At 49.0% G+C, this 13438-nt stretch overlaps 4 protein-coding genes across 4 annotated transcripts; 2 read left to right on the forward strand and 2 right to left on the reverse strand.

Moving 5' to 3' along the window:
* Positions 1 to 999: 999 nt before the first annotated feature.
* Positions 1000 to 2191, forward strand: FPRO_07627 (uncharacterized protein; the record flags this gene model as incomplete). Its single annotated transcript, XM_031234296.1, has 7 exons — positions 1000 to 1039; positions 1095 to 1165; positions 1217 to 1239; positions 1298 to 1356; positions 1407 to 1522; positions 1576 to 1704; positions 1757 to 2191. The coding sequence occupies 7 exons, from the start codon at positions 1000 to 1002 to the stop codon at positions 2189 to 2191; spliced, it is 873 nt and encodes a 290-aa protein (XP_031084047.1).
* Positions 2192 to 3038: 847 nt separating this feature from the next.
* Positions 3039 to 4281, reverse strand: FPRO_07626 (uncharacterized protein; the record flags this gene model as incomplete). Its single annotated transcript, XM_031234297.1, has 3 exons — positions 3039 to 3716; positions 3770 to 4048; positions 4114 to 4281. 3 exons carry the CDS (start codon positions 4279 to 4281, stop codon positions 3039 to 3041), a joined length of 1125 nt encoding a protein of 374 aa, XP_031084048.1.
* Positions 4282 to 5664: 1383 nt separating this feature from the next.
* Positions 5665 to 7267, reverse strand: FPRO_07625 (uncharacterized protein; the record flags this gene model as incomplete). The annotated part of the gene is made up of 2 exons (XM_031234298.1): positions 5665 to 5936; positions 5992 to 7267. The coding sequence occupies 2 exons, from the start codon at positions 7265 to 7267 to the stop codon at positions 5665 to 5667; spliced, it is 1548 nt and encodes a 515-aa protein (XP_031084049.1).
* Positions 7268 to 11879: 4612 nt separating this feature from the next.
* FPRO_07624 (uncharacterized protein) lies at positions 11880 to 13229 on the forward strand (the record flags this gene model as incomplete). Its single annotated transcript, XM_031234299.1, has 2 exons — positions 11880 to 12401; positions 12453 to 13229. The coding sequence occupies 2 exons, from the start codon at positions 11880 to 11882 to the stop codon at positions 13227 to 13229; spliced, it is 1299 nt and encodes a 432-aa protein (XP_031084050.1).
* Positions 13230 to 13438: the final 209 nt, after the last annotated feature.

Below are 13438 nucleotides of genomic sequence, written 5' to 3' on the forward strand. Positions count from 1 at the left end.
CCAAACCATTAATGCAACTTGCTCTCCAAACAAGAGATCATTGTGCTCATCACTTGTCTTTTAATCTGTCAATGAATATGGGGATAGAGGTGGGTATTAAAACTGTTCGAGATGGTTTGTCAATGCTCAACAAAGAATTGAGAGTTCATGACGGCTGCGCTCACGAACCTGCCAAGCTCTGACGCTACCTTCCGTTACCTCGAGTTTGCCTCGGCCCTCCGCATCTGTTCTAAGTCCATGTGCCATGATGCCCTCACTTCCCTGATTTGAGACACTTAACCAACCATTCAGGTGCTTACCAATACAAGGAGGACCTGCATATCGTGGACCAGCTAGACCCTTTTTTGTGGACAGAAAACGGAGACTTGCAAAGATAGTGGACAACTGCAGGACAATGGAGTAAACAGAAAAGGTAAAATGCAAAGATGACGTTTGATCAAGAATAAGGTATGTGCTGCTTCAGTATGTTGAATCAACCGATTACCATGAAACCAATGGCGAGCAGAGGTCCAATAGTGACTGATAGCGGAGTTTAAGCCCCCTGATGGCTCGTGCGCCCTGTAGCAACCACCTGAAGTTGAACCGACTCAACTGGGAATAGGGCGCCATAGCAGAAGCAATTACGTCGTAGGTGATCCCCAAGACACAGGCAAACCAACGTCAACCTGCCTTCCATAGGTTCCCCTTCCAGGTATAATCAACTCAACTCACCACACTCCACTGCTACTAATCTTTGATTTCGTCACCAATTTCTTCCTTCTCCCACGCGACCAACTTCCTCAAATCTTATCGACTCGGTGCAGCCTCGTGTTGCTATACTTTTAACTTACCTTTAATCAAACTCGCCCCCCCTTTGCTAATCAACGAACGACATTTCATACTGTACTCTACCTCCCGTTGCCACGTTTCCACTTGGTTACCGCCGAGGAACCATCGCGCGATACCACAAACCATAACAACTTCAACATTTTATTACCGCTACCACGATAACAAGCCAAAATGTCGGTCGATATCGAGCCATTTGAGCTGTCTTTTAGACGTGCGTGATCTGCGATGGACGATGACGGGTCTTCGAGTATTGACATGATTGCTAGGCCCCTTCACCACCGAGGTCTCCCAGACCTTGACTCTGAAGAACCCCAACCCTACCCCCGTAGCTTTCAAGGTCAGTCGATCAGCGATTCCCATGCGACGGATTTGCTAACAAGAAGAAAAGGTCAAGACGACTGCTCCTAAACAGTATGCTTGCCCCTCTAGCCAAGCCACTCCGATCGCATACCTGACGTCTCCTCACTAGATACTGTGTTCGACCAAATGCAGGACGCATCGAGGCCGGTCAGAGCTTCGATGTCTCTGGTGAGTCTGCTCCTAAAAGCGGATGCCGGCAGCCGTTAACGATCACCCAGTCCTCCTCCAGGCTATGAAGCAGGATCCCCCTCCTGACGCTAAGTGCCGTGACAAGTTCCTTGTCCAATCCGCCCCGATTACCGCCGATAAGGAGTTTGCCAGCGTTGCGAATGTCGTACGTAGTCAGCCGATCTCAAGATCCGGACTTTAAACTAACTCAATCACCAGCTTGAAACGACCGAAAAAGCCCACCTTGTCGAGCGCAAGATTCGAGTCAACTGGCTCGCGGCTGGTGAGGCCGACCAAGCTCCTAACCGACCTTTGTCCACTCCTAACAAGCAAGCTATTGCCAACGGCGTAAGTTCCACCGACTCGGATCCGGAAGTTGACAACTAATGGTGAAATCTAGATCAACGACACTCCTGATGTTTCGCGTACATTTTCTTCACCTGGCATTCGAGACGAGTCGCCCTCATCCTCGGCAGCGCCCCCTCCTTACCAATCGCCCAAAGAATCCGCCTATGAGGATGAGAAACCCAAATCTACCTACGAAGAGTCCGAAGTCAAGAGCACTATCGCTCAAGCTACAACGGCTATCAAGGAGACTGCAGAGCTGACCTATGAGGAGCTCAAGGCTAAGCTTGCCCAGGCCGAACAGCAGCTTGTGGCTCTCAAGGATAGCGGTCTTCGACAGCGCAATGTCAAGTCCGCCTCCAGCGATGATGAGAAACGACCTCTCGCCCAGACCGCCCAAGCTGTCACCCAAACCGTCGAAGGTGTTCCTGTGCAAATGGCGGCCATTCTTTGCTTGGTCAGCTTCTTGCTTGCCTACTTCTTCTTCTAGAATTAAGGAGAAAGTGACAGCCTTTGGATCTTTTCGACAAACGAAACTAATAGACAGGCTTGACGACGCTCATGAGAACTCAGCCGGAGACTTGGGATCCCCGGATGCATAAATCTTCAACGTACGGCGAAGCTAAAGCATAGGATCAGGAAGCATATCATACGATCGGCGGAACACTGCAGGATTCGCAGCTCAGCATGAATCGAAACTCACTTGGAAGGGTACCTTAGGGACAGTGGACCATGTCCCTAGGCCAGCGTGGATTCGGTCAACAGGACTTCAGACACCTTGCAACTGAGGATGAAAGCCTCGCTGAGGAGTTTAAAAGCGATGGGAGGAGGATGTGGCTTCCGGGGCGGGAGCTTTGACTGTACACTCTTACCTTGAGCCTTTCACGGCTCTCGTATTTTCTTGTGTCGTATTATTCTGTTTGCGTTAACTGATAAATTTGGAGTTCTAACTTGTATCTCTCGTCGACTCTCCTTTTCATCTTTCATGTTTCCCGGTCATTTGCAAGCTTAGCCGCTTGATTATTTACACATTACGGACTTAAAGTCTGGAGCCTTTACACATAAACCAAATGGTGATGGCTCATTAGGTCACAGAGCCGGATTCTGAGTTTTGTGATCGCTCAAAAGATTGTATTGCATTTTTGTCCATACCCTAAACGCCATGCCATATCTGTGTTCTATGGTATATTCATCTGAATCTATGTTTCCTGGCTCAGCCAAAAAGCTACCAATAGCAGCAAGTTTTCGGTTTGATCATGGCCTTGATATACCATAGCCCGTATCAGAATATCAAAACAGCTGCATTACAACGACTTATATGTACTTTTGCGTTGCTTCTAAATCGACTCGATCTCAGACTGCTTCCAGTCGGCTACAGCACCGCCACCGACAAGGCGGCCTCCCTGCTTACGCTTGACACGGCAACTCATGCCAACGTTCTCATCGAAGATGAAGCGCCAGATGGCATAGCACCAGCTCTCGTGGCGGGGCAAGTCATCATAGAATTCGTGAGCAATCTCGCGCACTTTATGAAGACGAGTCCAAGGCACTGCAGGGAAGTCGTGGTGCTCGTTGTGAAGTCCGACGTTGTAGGTGAACCAGTTGAGGGGCCCATAGTAAGAGAAGGTCTCGGGGACGGGGATCTTGTTCTCTGGGTCGCGAGCGGAGGGAGCAACGGTCTCGTACACGTAGTGCTCGGCGATGAAGTGGCCAGCCAGAGGGTGAAGACTCCCAGCCAAAAAGGAGGAGAGCAGCAGGTAGAGAAGAGAGTTGACAGAGGCGTACTTCAGGAGAACGAGATCAAAGGCGACCTGGACAGCGATGTTGAGGGCGTGAACTCCAGTCAAAGGAACGCGGTAGACGGCCATAGGTCGCAAAGCGTAGAAGAAGATCTGGAAAGTGCAGAAGAAGGCCTTTCCGAGAATCGAATCCAGAACGAAGGCCTCGAAGGCAGTGGGAAGATCGGTATCAAGGCCATCGACACCGAGGGACTTGTGGTGGGTAAGGTGGTATGGCTGTAGAGTGTTAGCATTATGTCAGATACCGAAATGCGATCTGGGTCACATACTCGGAACGAAGCGCTGTAAGGAATGCCAATGGGAAGGTTGGCAAAGATAGCGATCAGACGGTTGAGACGGGCGCTTCGGAAAGCCAGGTTATGGGAGATCTCGTGGATGGCGAGGAAAAGATTCTGGTTGGCAGTGGCGCCAAAGACGTAGGCGACAGCCCAGAACTTCCATGAGAAGAAAGGAGTCGACTGGAGCATCCATGCGAGGAAGACCTGGAGGGAGACGACACCGAGGACGACCCATTTCGTGAGAGGCTCAGGACCGCAGAGCTTGGTGATCTGTAGATGGAGGCTAGATTAGCGACATGCCATGACACAGCGGGGCCAATCAGCAGAGCACAAACCTCGGGGTGAGCCTTGATAATAGCGAGACGGCGAGTTCGATGAGGCTCCTCCGTGTATGTCCAGAAGAAATCGTGGCTCTTATCAGCACCTTCGGCTGCAGCAGGAGCTGGGCTTGGGCTATCACCCTTTGCCCTCGAAGTGACCGTAGATGAATTCGTCGCAGGCATCTTTCCTTCAATAGTTTGGAAAAAGTGAAAGAAAATCTAAACCCGCGAGGAACAAAAAAGTGCAAGGACGGTTGAATTAAAAACGAATGTGATACATTTGCCTCCTTGGTAGCTGCGGCGCGGGAAACAGGGGGCAGAGAAAGCTACGTGGAAGGCGGTGAAAATCCAGGTCCAAATGTTAATTGGGAATCTGGCCAATGATGGGTTGGTTAGGGGCTAGATTTGGCGGGTGGGGGGAAAATTCAGGGGACCAGATGGATGGTTTTTGAGGGGTTCAGGAAGGCGGGGCATGTTCGGGCAGACCATTCAGAGAGGCGAATTGTATGGCGTGGCATTTGAGGTCAACTTTATTTGCGTGTATCATGAGCAATTGAGCAGCATTGCCCAGCAGTGATAGTTCAGATAATTCCAATTTGCACTGCGCTGAGCTGACTGTGATGCTGTTTCTTATAACCTCAATGATAAATAAATAAATAAAATCTATAATAAAAAATTGAAAAACCCCCTTCATCCTTTGAATAATATTGTCGAACGACAAGAGGGGAAATGGTTCGAGTAGTGCCATTCGGGACCGTCAATTTCCGTTGATAAACACCAGGACCATACGATTATTCGGTATTTCTTGGAAACTCCCTAGCTCTATCTCTCTCGATTCCGTTGGCGAGATGCGTAATTGCGGCAATCTGGTAGGGCTTTTCCCTTGATAGGTGGACCACCACGATGAGGATACAACAGAATGCGATTCTTGGTCCCCATGAAGTGCGAATACGAATACTATATTGCCAACGTGTCTTTCCCAAATACTCAACCTGAGTGTATATATGGTGAATAAAGAAGGCTTCTTCAGTGTCACTATCAATTCAATGTTCAAGCTTAAGGAAATAAGGTTCCATCCGAATACACCAGATGCCAAGGTAGGTCAAAGCTGTCAAATTCCTAGAATCGACATATATATGTTGGAGTGAGCAGCAGCGTTGCCTCACTAATTCCCGTTCAGCTCGAGCTGCATTAGCAATTTATGATATGAATATGCTTTAAAGGAAATGCAACAATGGGGAAAGCGCATGTGACGACAAGTTCTGGGCGTTCTTGGCAAGAGCTGGTTGGCGTGGGTGTCGAGCTAAGGTTCAGCTCAGGCAGAGCCTCAACCTCCACTTCAACTTTACTTCAACATCTACGACATGTCGACTTCTATTTCAATGATTTACCATGCGGGATCCAATTCTACAATTCCATGTACTACGCAACGGGACCGATCGTGGCTGAAAGAAACCCACCATCGTCTCGATCAAGAAAGACCAACTCCGCGTGTATTGTTCCGGCTCGGGTATCATTGCATAAGGTAACGTGTTTCCCTACAATTTCCCCCTTCTCTCCTCTTCTTCAAAGACCGTTGGATGCACACGAGAATACGCCAGCCACGGTGCCAGCCTCGTACTGGTCGATAATACCCTGTACACTGGCATATGTACCAACAGTAAGAAACATAATACCAATCGCAATCAAGATGAGGTTAACAATGTTTCCGGTGAGATCAGCGATCTTGCCATGTCGTCGACCAATCTCTTTATCAGCTTTGCGCATTCGGAAATAGGCAACTCCCCAGAAAATGAAGCCAAACCAACTATCGAACAGAGACGACATAACGGAAAGCACTGGAAGGTGGCGGTTAGCAACGATCGATGCAACAACTCTCCGTCGAGCACTTACAAGAGTTAAAGAAGGGGATGACCATGGCGATGATGAAAGCAAAGATCCAAGTCACAAGAAGAATTCCACTCCAAGATCCCCAACCAACAAGGGTGTGACTGTTCAAGTGCTTGGAGTTTCGGAAAAGTCGGAAAAAGACGAAGCGTGCTGATACTGAGGCATAGAGAGTGCCAAGGAAGATGATGGTAGGAATCATAAACGAGAAGGCCGCCTTCTTGTACACGTTCTCGAGCGAACCAAAAGCCGGCGCGGTCACATACTGGTTGCCGGTATAAGCATATACGATGGCTCCAACGAGACTGAAAACGATGATCTCAGCAATCGTACACGCCCACAGAGCCTTGGGGAAGTCACGGGGATCTCGCATCTCTGCAATGAAGCTGGGCAGGGTAATCTGGCCGATGAAGGTGTAGCTGATGTTAAGAAAAGCGGACATTCCGTTGACAAAGGTCGTGCCCTTGACAGGGATAGCTGTAGCAATAGGCTCGCCCAGCTTTGCAGGATCATATCCAAATGGGTGGTCCTGGATACCAGCGAAGATGGCGGCGAGCAGAACGGAAATGAATGTGAAGAAAGCCGATGCTGTTCCGAGCTTGGCCATCATGTCGAACGTCCTGGGCAGGGAGCAGACCCAGCTGATGACAGCAACGATAACCGAAAACATAACGGTGCGGCAGCTGCCAACATCATCGGCTTCGGTCATGGTGTTCAGGTACTTGGCACCAACCAAAACGTGAAGACCTTGAATGAAGGTGTTGTTCAGAATGAAGCACACAGCAGTTGCCCACCAAGCCCACTTCTTATCCCAAAATAGCATCTGTCCAATATCGCAAACATCGCGCATCTCTGGGTGGCGGAGGCAGAATTCCCAGAGGACGAGACTGGTGTAGAGAACGATGAGAGCAACAATAATCGTCAGAATAATACCAGGCACCAATCCGAGAACACTGTACGACCAAGGGAAACTCATGATGGCAAGACAAATGTATTCGCTGAAAAGCAGACCAGCAGTTTTTTGCCATGAGCAAGTGCGGTACTGGATCTGTTCTCCCTGTTCCGCAGCCAGCTGTTTGTTGAGAATGGCAGAGCTTGAGTCCTCAGAGTCTGAGAGATCACGCCTCACAAATTCGGGCAATTGAGCAATTCGAGGTCCAGCAGTGACACCCTCGCCACCAAACAGAGACGCCCATCGTGACGAAGGAGTTTGGAGTTCAGATTGGCGACGTTCTGGGTCAGGGCTTCCACCCCCAGAACCGAGAGATGTCTTTTCAGCCATTATGACAGTGTATGAGGAGAGGGTGAGCTTGTCAGGACTGAAAGGTGTGTTGTGTTGAATTGAAACACCACGATAGTTCAAGATGTAACGGTATCGCAACAAGAGCAAAAGAAGAAAGGTGGACCAGGCACAAATCGCAAACCAGGCAAGTGCTAGGTGTGGGCGAAAGAAAATGCTGGGAAAGGAGCTGCATTTAAAGAGGGTGAGAAGATCTCAATTCTCAGACATAATACCACACCAAGGTTGCGATCCTACGATCCCTACCAACTTGGCTGTTGGTCACACAAACAAGGTTCAGAGCCTGCTTCCATCCTCGGCGTAGAAGCTCAACTACTGAACTAGATATGGGGTCTTTTAGTCGTCAGTCTCTTCATTGACCCCCTCGGACGTCGCCCATATCGATCCTCTTTGGCCCTCTCATCTATCAAAGCTCACGCTAGGATAGCAATTCACGACAAACTGCAACACAGCACACCACTCACGATGGATCAGATGTTCCACACACCGGAGTGTCGCCAAATACCTACCAACGTTAGATATGAGCGGACAAATGAAGTGAAGCCAGAGGCCGCAAATCTATCCGGAGCGGCGAACGGGGCCCCCACCCGGTCCACGCCATGTGCCGAACATCCGTACCAGACCTCTAACAACCCCGACGACCCAGACTGAAGCTGCACGTCAGCCAGTAAAGGCCCATTTGGGTCGCATCATCGTCCAAGGTGCAAATCCACCGGAATCTCCGTCAGGTCGATCCCAGATGTATTCCCTGCTGCCTGGCAGGGGCTCAAAACAAGGTGATTTCAACATTCCTGACTGGATCACTGTCCTCCAACACGTGGGGTCTTGAGCTGTGGTGCATGCGTAACGTAGCTTTTACGTACATGAGCGATGGAGGCGAGTCCGACTTTGCAAGCCTGTTCCTGCAAGCTAATACCGATAGATCGCACGTAATTCAGCCGGATAGTGAGCAACAATCAACTATTGATGAGGCGTCAACCAGATGGATGATCGGATGTGATTGTGGTCAGCTGTGATAAGATTGATCTGAGCTCAAAAGAGAAAGATGCTTGAGCCAAACCAACAACAAGCAATTGAGGTTATGATCTTCGCTGCAGGGTTATGCAGGCCCAACGTCACAGCGATGTCAATTCATCAGAAGGTTGATGCTTGTGAACCCTTTTTCTTAATGAAGACTTCCCGAGTGTTTCGATCGGCCTATCTTTCGATAGCCTTGTTCTTCATCGCCGTTGCTCACGGGGAGATGATCAAGAATGGTCCGAGTCTTCAGGAATGATGCAATCGCTAGTGCCAAAGGAAACCAAAAATGGCAACAGGCTTGAAGTTTGCCTAGACCAACGAACCACGTCCCGAGGGTCCGGAGCGTTTACCCCCTCTCCATGGAAATAAGAGTGGTGCCATTCCCGTCCTGGTCGTTGACTTTAGACCCTGCTGTCGCATCATCGAATCCCTAAAAGGCGTCATTTAGGCTAGGAGAAATAAATTGCGGCTCGTCGGGCTTTTCTTGGGGTTGTGAGCCATATCGTATCGTTTTGTCAGTCTCTCACGTAAGAACGTTCCACCATTTGCCCATTGCTCTGTTTTCATTTCATTTTGCAAGTCTCGGGGAGTTCGGGGATTCATCTCCAGGACGAGAGAACGCAACGTCCTGTGCGCATGTGGGGCCTTTAAGCTTATTTCGCAAAGGAATTCGTGAGCGTCTGTGGTGTTGTCTGAGGTGATTGATATCCACAGCCAGCGAGGTTATCGCCAAGCTAGTGCCAAGGGCTAGGCGATCTCTGGGCGATCGACTCTCCAGCCAATAATGAAGCATCACATTCAACGTCAATCAATCATTATTAATATCAAATGTCAAGAGAAGCATTCAAGCGCTAATGCTTTATACTGATTTAATCACAATTGCTTAGTATGTCTTTTCGCGCATCGCAATACCATGCCATATTATTTCGCCTATATCATTCCATACATTTACACAGCGCATCAACATATATTATCCACTTTAGCTCCAGTAGCAATTTCATTTTATAACAATTTCCTCTAATATAGAAGTCATTTTAATTTAGTAGTTTTATTTCAGTTAATTTTAAAATCTTGTAAAAGGAGAATATCACAATGCATATAGTAAGCTTAGATATAAAAATAAAATATGCCAAAATTGGCAAAAGAGTTCGGAGGCTGGTGATAAGCCTCCTACATCTCTTTGTCGTCGAAGTTTATCGTCGAGCCATTTCCTTCGGCAGGAACAGTTTGACCTGACCAGTTGCTCTGGCGCCTTCTATTCCCCCACCACTTAGGGATTTTTCGGGTTTTTTTTGTCGTCGGGGTTGTCGTCGGGTATGTCGTTGGGGTTCGAACTCGGGGTGTCGTCGGATTTTCGAATTCCTTATCCACCAGGCGAGAGCAGTTTGTCCTGACCGGTTACCCCGGCGCCTCCTGCTCCCCCTTGGAAGAGAGGTGATTTAGATCAGACTATATCCCCTCCTCTTCTGATGCCCTTCCTGGTGCGAGTTTGAGCGGTGGTGCTGTGAGCTCTGGTGAGGCAAGCGGGGTTCTCAGCTGGTGGGCAGGCTTCAGCGGTATTGTGAAGCGTTAGCGACGTGAAGCTCTTGATACCCCGCCCAATACAGCGCTGCGATGATTCCAAGGTGTTTTGAAGTCATCGCCATATGTCCTCCACACTAAAGGCATTTCTCAAAATGTGTTGAGGCTGTCGCCACTACCCAATATGGTCACGAGCATATCGACCACCACACCCATAGGGACAACACATACACAACAGCAAACATGTGAATAGATAATTCTCAAGCTATTGAGAAATAGGAATGTAAGATAAATGCACTTGCATCATACTGATAAATCTTCTAGCATCGCAGCATCTGTGCAGCTGTATGTCCCAACGTCATGAAATCTGCTGACTTGATAATACAGACACCATGATTTCGCGTTGGCCAAGATTACTCTCTCTCGCATCAGGTCCACGTTACAGTTTCCTGCTCATTACAATGGCAACACTTGGTACAATTGTTCTGGATATTATATCGATATCGCGTCGGGTTCTCGATCGGCAGGGGGCAAGTCAACGTTTGCTTCCAGGTCATTTGGCGCGAGTAGGATTGCAATTGAAGGAAGGCGATGTTGCGTCACTCGAGCAGCATTTTCAGTTTCAAATCATGGGCAAGCAGGGCCGAGCAATTAATGGATGGATACAGATGTTGTGTTAGATTGGGAGGAGGATAATAAGACACGAGAATCTGCGCACTAGCGCAAGAACACAAAACAGCCATGGTCATCAAATCACAAGGGATCAAAAAGAAGATTGTTGGGGTCGGCGATAGGAGGAAGTGGGTGACTTTCGACGGGTGGATGGTTGTGATGATGCAGGAGTAAGAATGAGGAGGCTCTAACACGACGTGGAGACAAACTCTTACCTGAAGTGGATGCGTAGGGCTTTGGCCGTGTTTTGCAGATCACGAGGTGGGGTCGGTTACAGGCATATACGGATAAGTACAAGACGCGACTTACGCCCAACGTGGAAGGCAAGCAAGCTAAGCTAAGCTAAGCTGAATGAGTCTTATCTTGAGGTTGTGAATAATTAACTTGTTATTCAGTTGATTTTGGTTTCATGACCTTGGTTTTGTTGAATCAAGATTTCGTATGCACGGCGATGCATCATACTTAAGACCTTGCAGATTTTGGTGGTTGATAACACTTGGACCGGAAGATTTGTCAGTGCTGAGGTTACCCTCTGATGCTGTCATTGTCCCAGATCTTGCTTGCTTGCCCTGCTTTATGTAGGTACTGATCGACTCTCTTGATTGCGAGATGTGCTGCGAACCTATCATGTTGATGTGACGCTATGCACCAGCCAACCCAGGTCATCCTAGCAGCATCTGTTTGGTCGATCGGTCAAAACTCACAACGCATAAACCTGCCTTTCTTGAAACATGAAACTTGGTCTGTTGAATCAGCACAAAAAAACAAGAGAATATCAAGATCATTAGCACGTGCCAATAATCAAACGAAATGGTAAACTTTACCTGGTTTTAGCGGCCGGGTGACTACTTTAGACCTGAGCTGCCTCTGCCACGTGAAGATAGCAGACGATAAGCAAAATTTGGCCGCTACCTCGATTGGCCACATTGCATTGCTGTGTGCGCAAGTCACACTCAAACATCAAGCAACAGCCGAACCCAGATTTGACAGACGGGAGCTCCAAATCACTACGTACCTTTACCCTACCGCCGTGAATTTCAGACCGACCAACCGCCATCTTTGGGGAACTGACCGTTTTATCTTGATCTTGAACTCTTCAACCCCAAAACTGCTTCATCTTGTTCCGCTCGAGCTCTGCCGCTTGTCACCGACCTTCGATATATTGCACGCACTTTGACGAAATCGAGACGAACGAGTCTTATCGATGGGTGAATTCTCCCCTTGAAACTCCCTACTCCGCACACCGGGCGACATCTTAGCTGTCACGATATTCTTCCCTATCGCCTGACCTATCGCACTTGGATGCCCAACTGCTGAACGCAACCAACGACCTCGATACCCTCCCCTCGGCGCGGCCTACGCCTGCCATCTCTTCGCTCCGATGTGGTGGTTATTCAGGGCGCTATTCAGCTCTATCTTTCTGCTCAGCATCGTCCTCTCCATCCCCGTCGCTTTCGATGTCGGCGGTCGCGATAGTGGGCTGGCTTATAGTCTAGCCCTGTTCCTCTTCTACTTTACATATTCCAGCCTCGAGCTTTTGACGCCAGAAAAGTCACGCTCGCGGTATTTCCTTTCTGGATTTCTACGATTGTCGCAGTGGATCATCATCCCCGCCCTCCTCATCTGGGCGCTGGGACAGTTCGCTGTCGATGCCGACAACACAAATTGGGTGGAGCGAACAGTGGGTGGTCTGTTCAACTCCAAGAGCACAAGCTGGAGGGAATGGATGTTTGGCAAGGACGGCTTGGTTGAGACGATCACGCTGGGTGGGTGGGATAACCTGTTACGGTATTCGGGGCCCGTGTTCCAGCTTCTGGAGGGCTTCTGTACCTTGCTGGTCATCCAGGCAGCGGGACAGCTCACAAGATGGCTTGTCAACCGTGGAAGAAGCGATACTTGGTTGGTAAGTTTTATATCAAATCATCGAATCTGGCACTTGCTAATCCTGGCGCAGATCGTTCTTCTGGTTCTCTCCAGCTCCATCATGGCTAGCGCCGTATATTTCCTTTGGAGGGTAGCACAATTCCCTCAAATCGGCAACCTTGATGCTACCCTTATTGGCATCGCGATGACAACTGCCGTGTTCCTGTGCGCTTTTGGCATCGGCAGTGGTCGCGGCAATCCTATTGAGTCGTCGCTTCTGTTTGCCTATATTGTGCTCTGCATCTACCAGATCTTCACCGATTATCTGCCATCAGAAAATGCAGATCATACGCAAGATCACGATGGCTCAGAGTCTGATATTCCACCTTTACCGCCTGTCATCATGGCATCTTACTCGACTTTCCTCCACATGCTGGGCTCATTGCCATCCGCTGTTCACTCGTCATTGGCGCTACTATATGCCGCCTTCCAGACTATCACGCCATCGGTCATCATTTCGCTAACATACCGCTCTTTGGTATTCTACTGCGCTACACGTATCATCCCCTCAATCCGCGAGTCGGGTGCGCAAGCCATAATGCAAGAACCAGATTGGGAGGACTCTGAGACTGCAAGTAAATTCTTGGGATTCCTCAGCTGGTTCTCGCCGTCAATTTTAATAGCAGTCTATACCAGTCTGCTCTTACAGCATTTCTCCACCAGTGACGGTCCAGATGGCTGGACTCTCCGAGGTGGTGATGTTGAGGGCAGTAACTGGCAGTGGGCCAACATCGGCCTGACAATGGTTTTGTACGGTGTCGAGCTCTATCTGGGCTCTGACGAGCATGACCACTGGAAGGTTGATTAAAAGTCACGGGCTCCAGAGTTACAAAACTACAGATGTCTGCTCGGCAGACCATTACGCAGGAGTTCAATGTACTTCTCAGGGAGTACTGAGCCGTAGAACGGGCTTAGAAGTTGGACGACATGGAATTTCTTTTTTCGAATCAGCACACATTATTTTTTTTCGCAGGCAGCATAAGGAACTGGACTGGGCTGGACTGGGATAGGGCAGTG

Source organism: Fusarium proliferatum (genome assembly GCF_900067095.1).
Source record: "Fusarium proliferatum ET1 genome assembly, contig: FPRO_scaffold007, whole genome shotgun sequence".
NCBI classification, from domain to species: domain Eukaryota; kingdom Fungi; phylum Ascomycota; class Sordariomycetes; order Hypocreales; family Nectriaceae; genus Fusarium; species Fusarium proliferatum.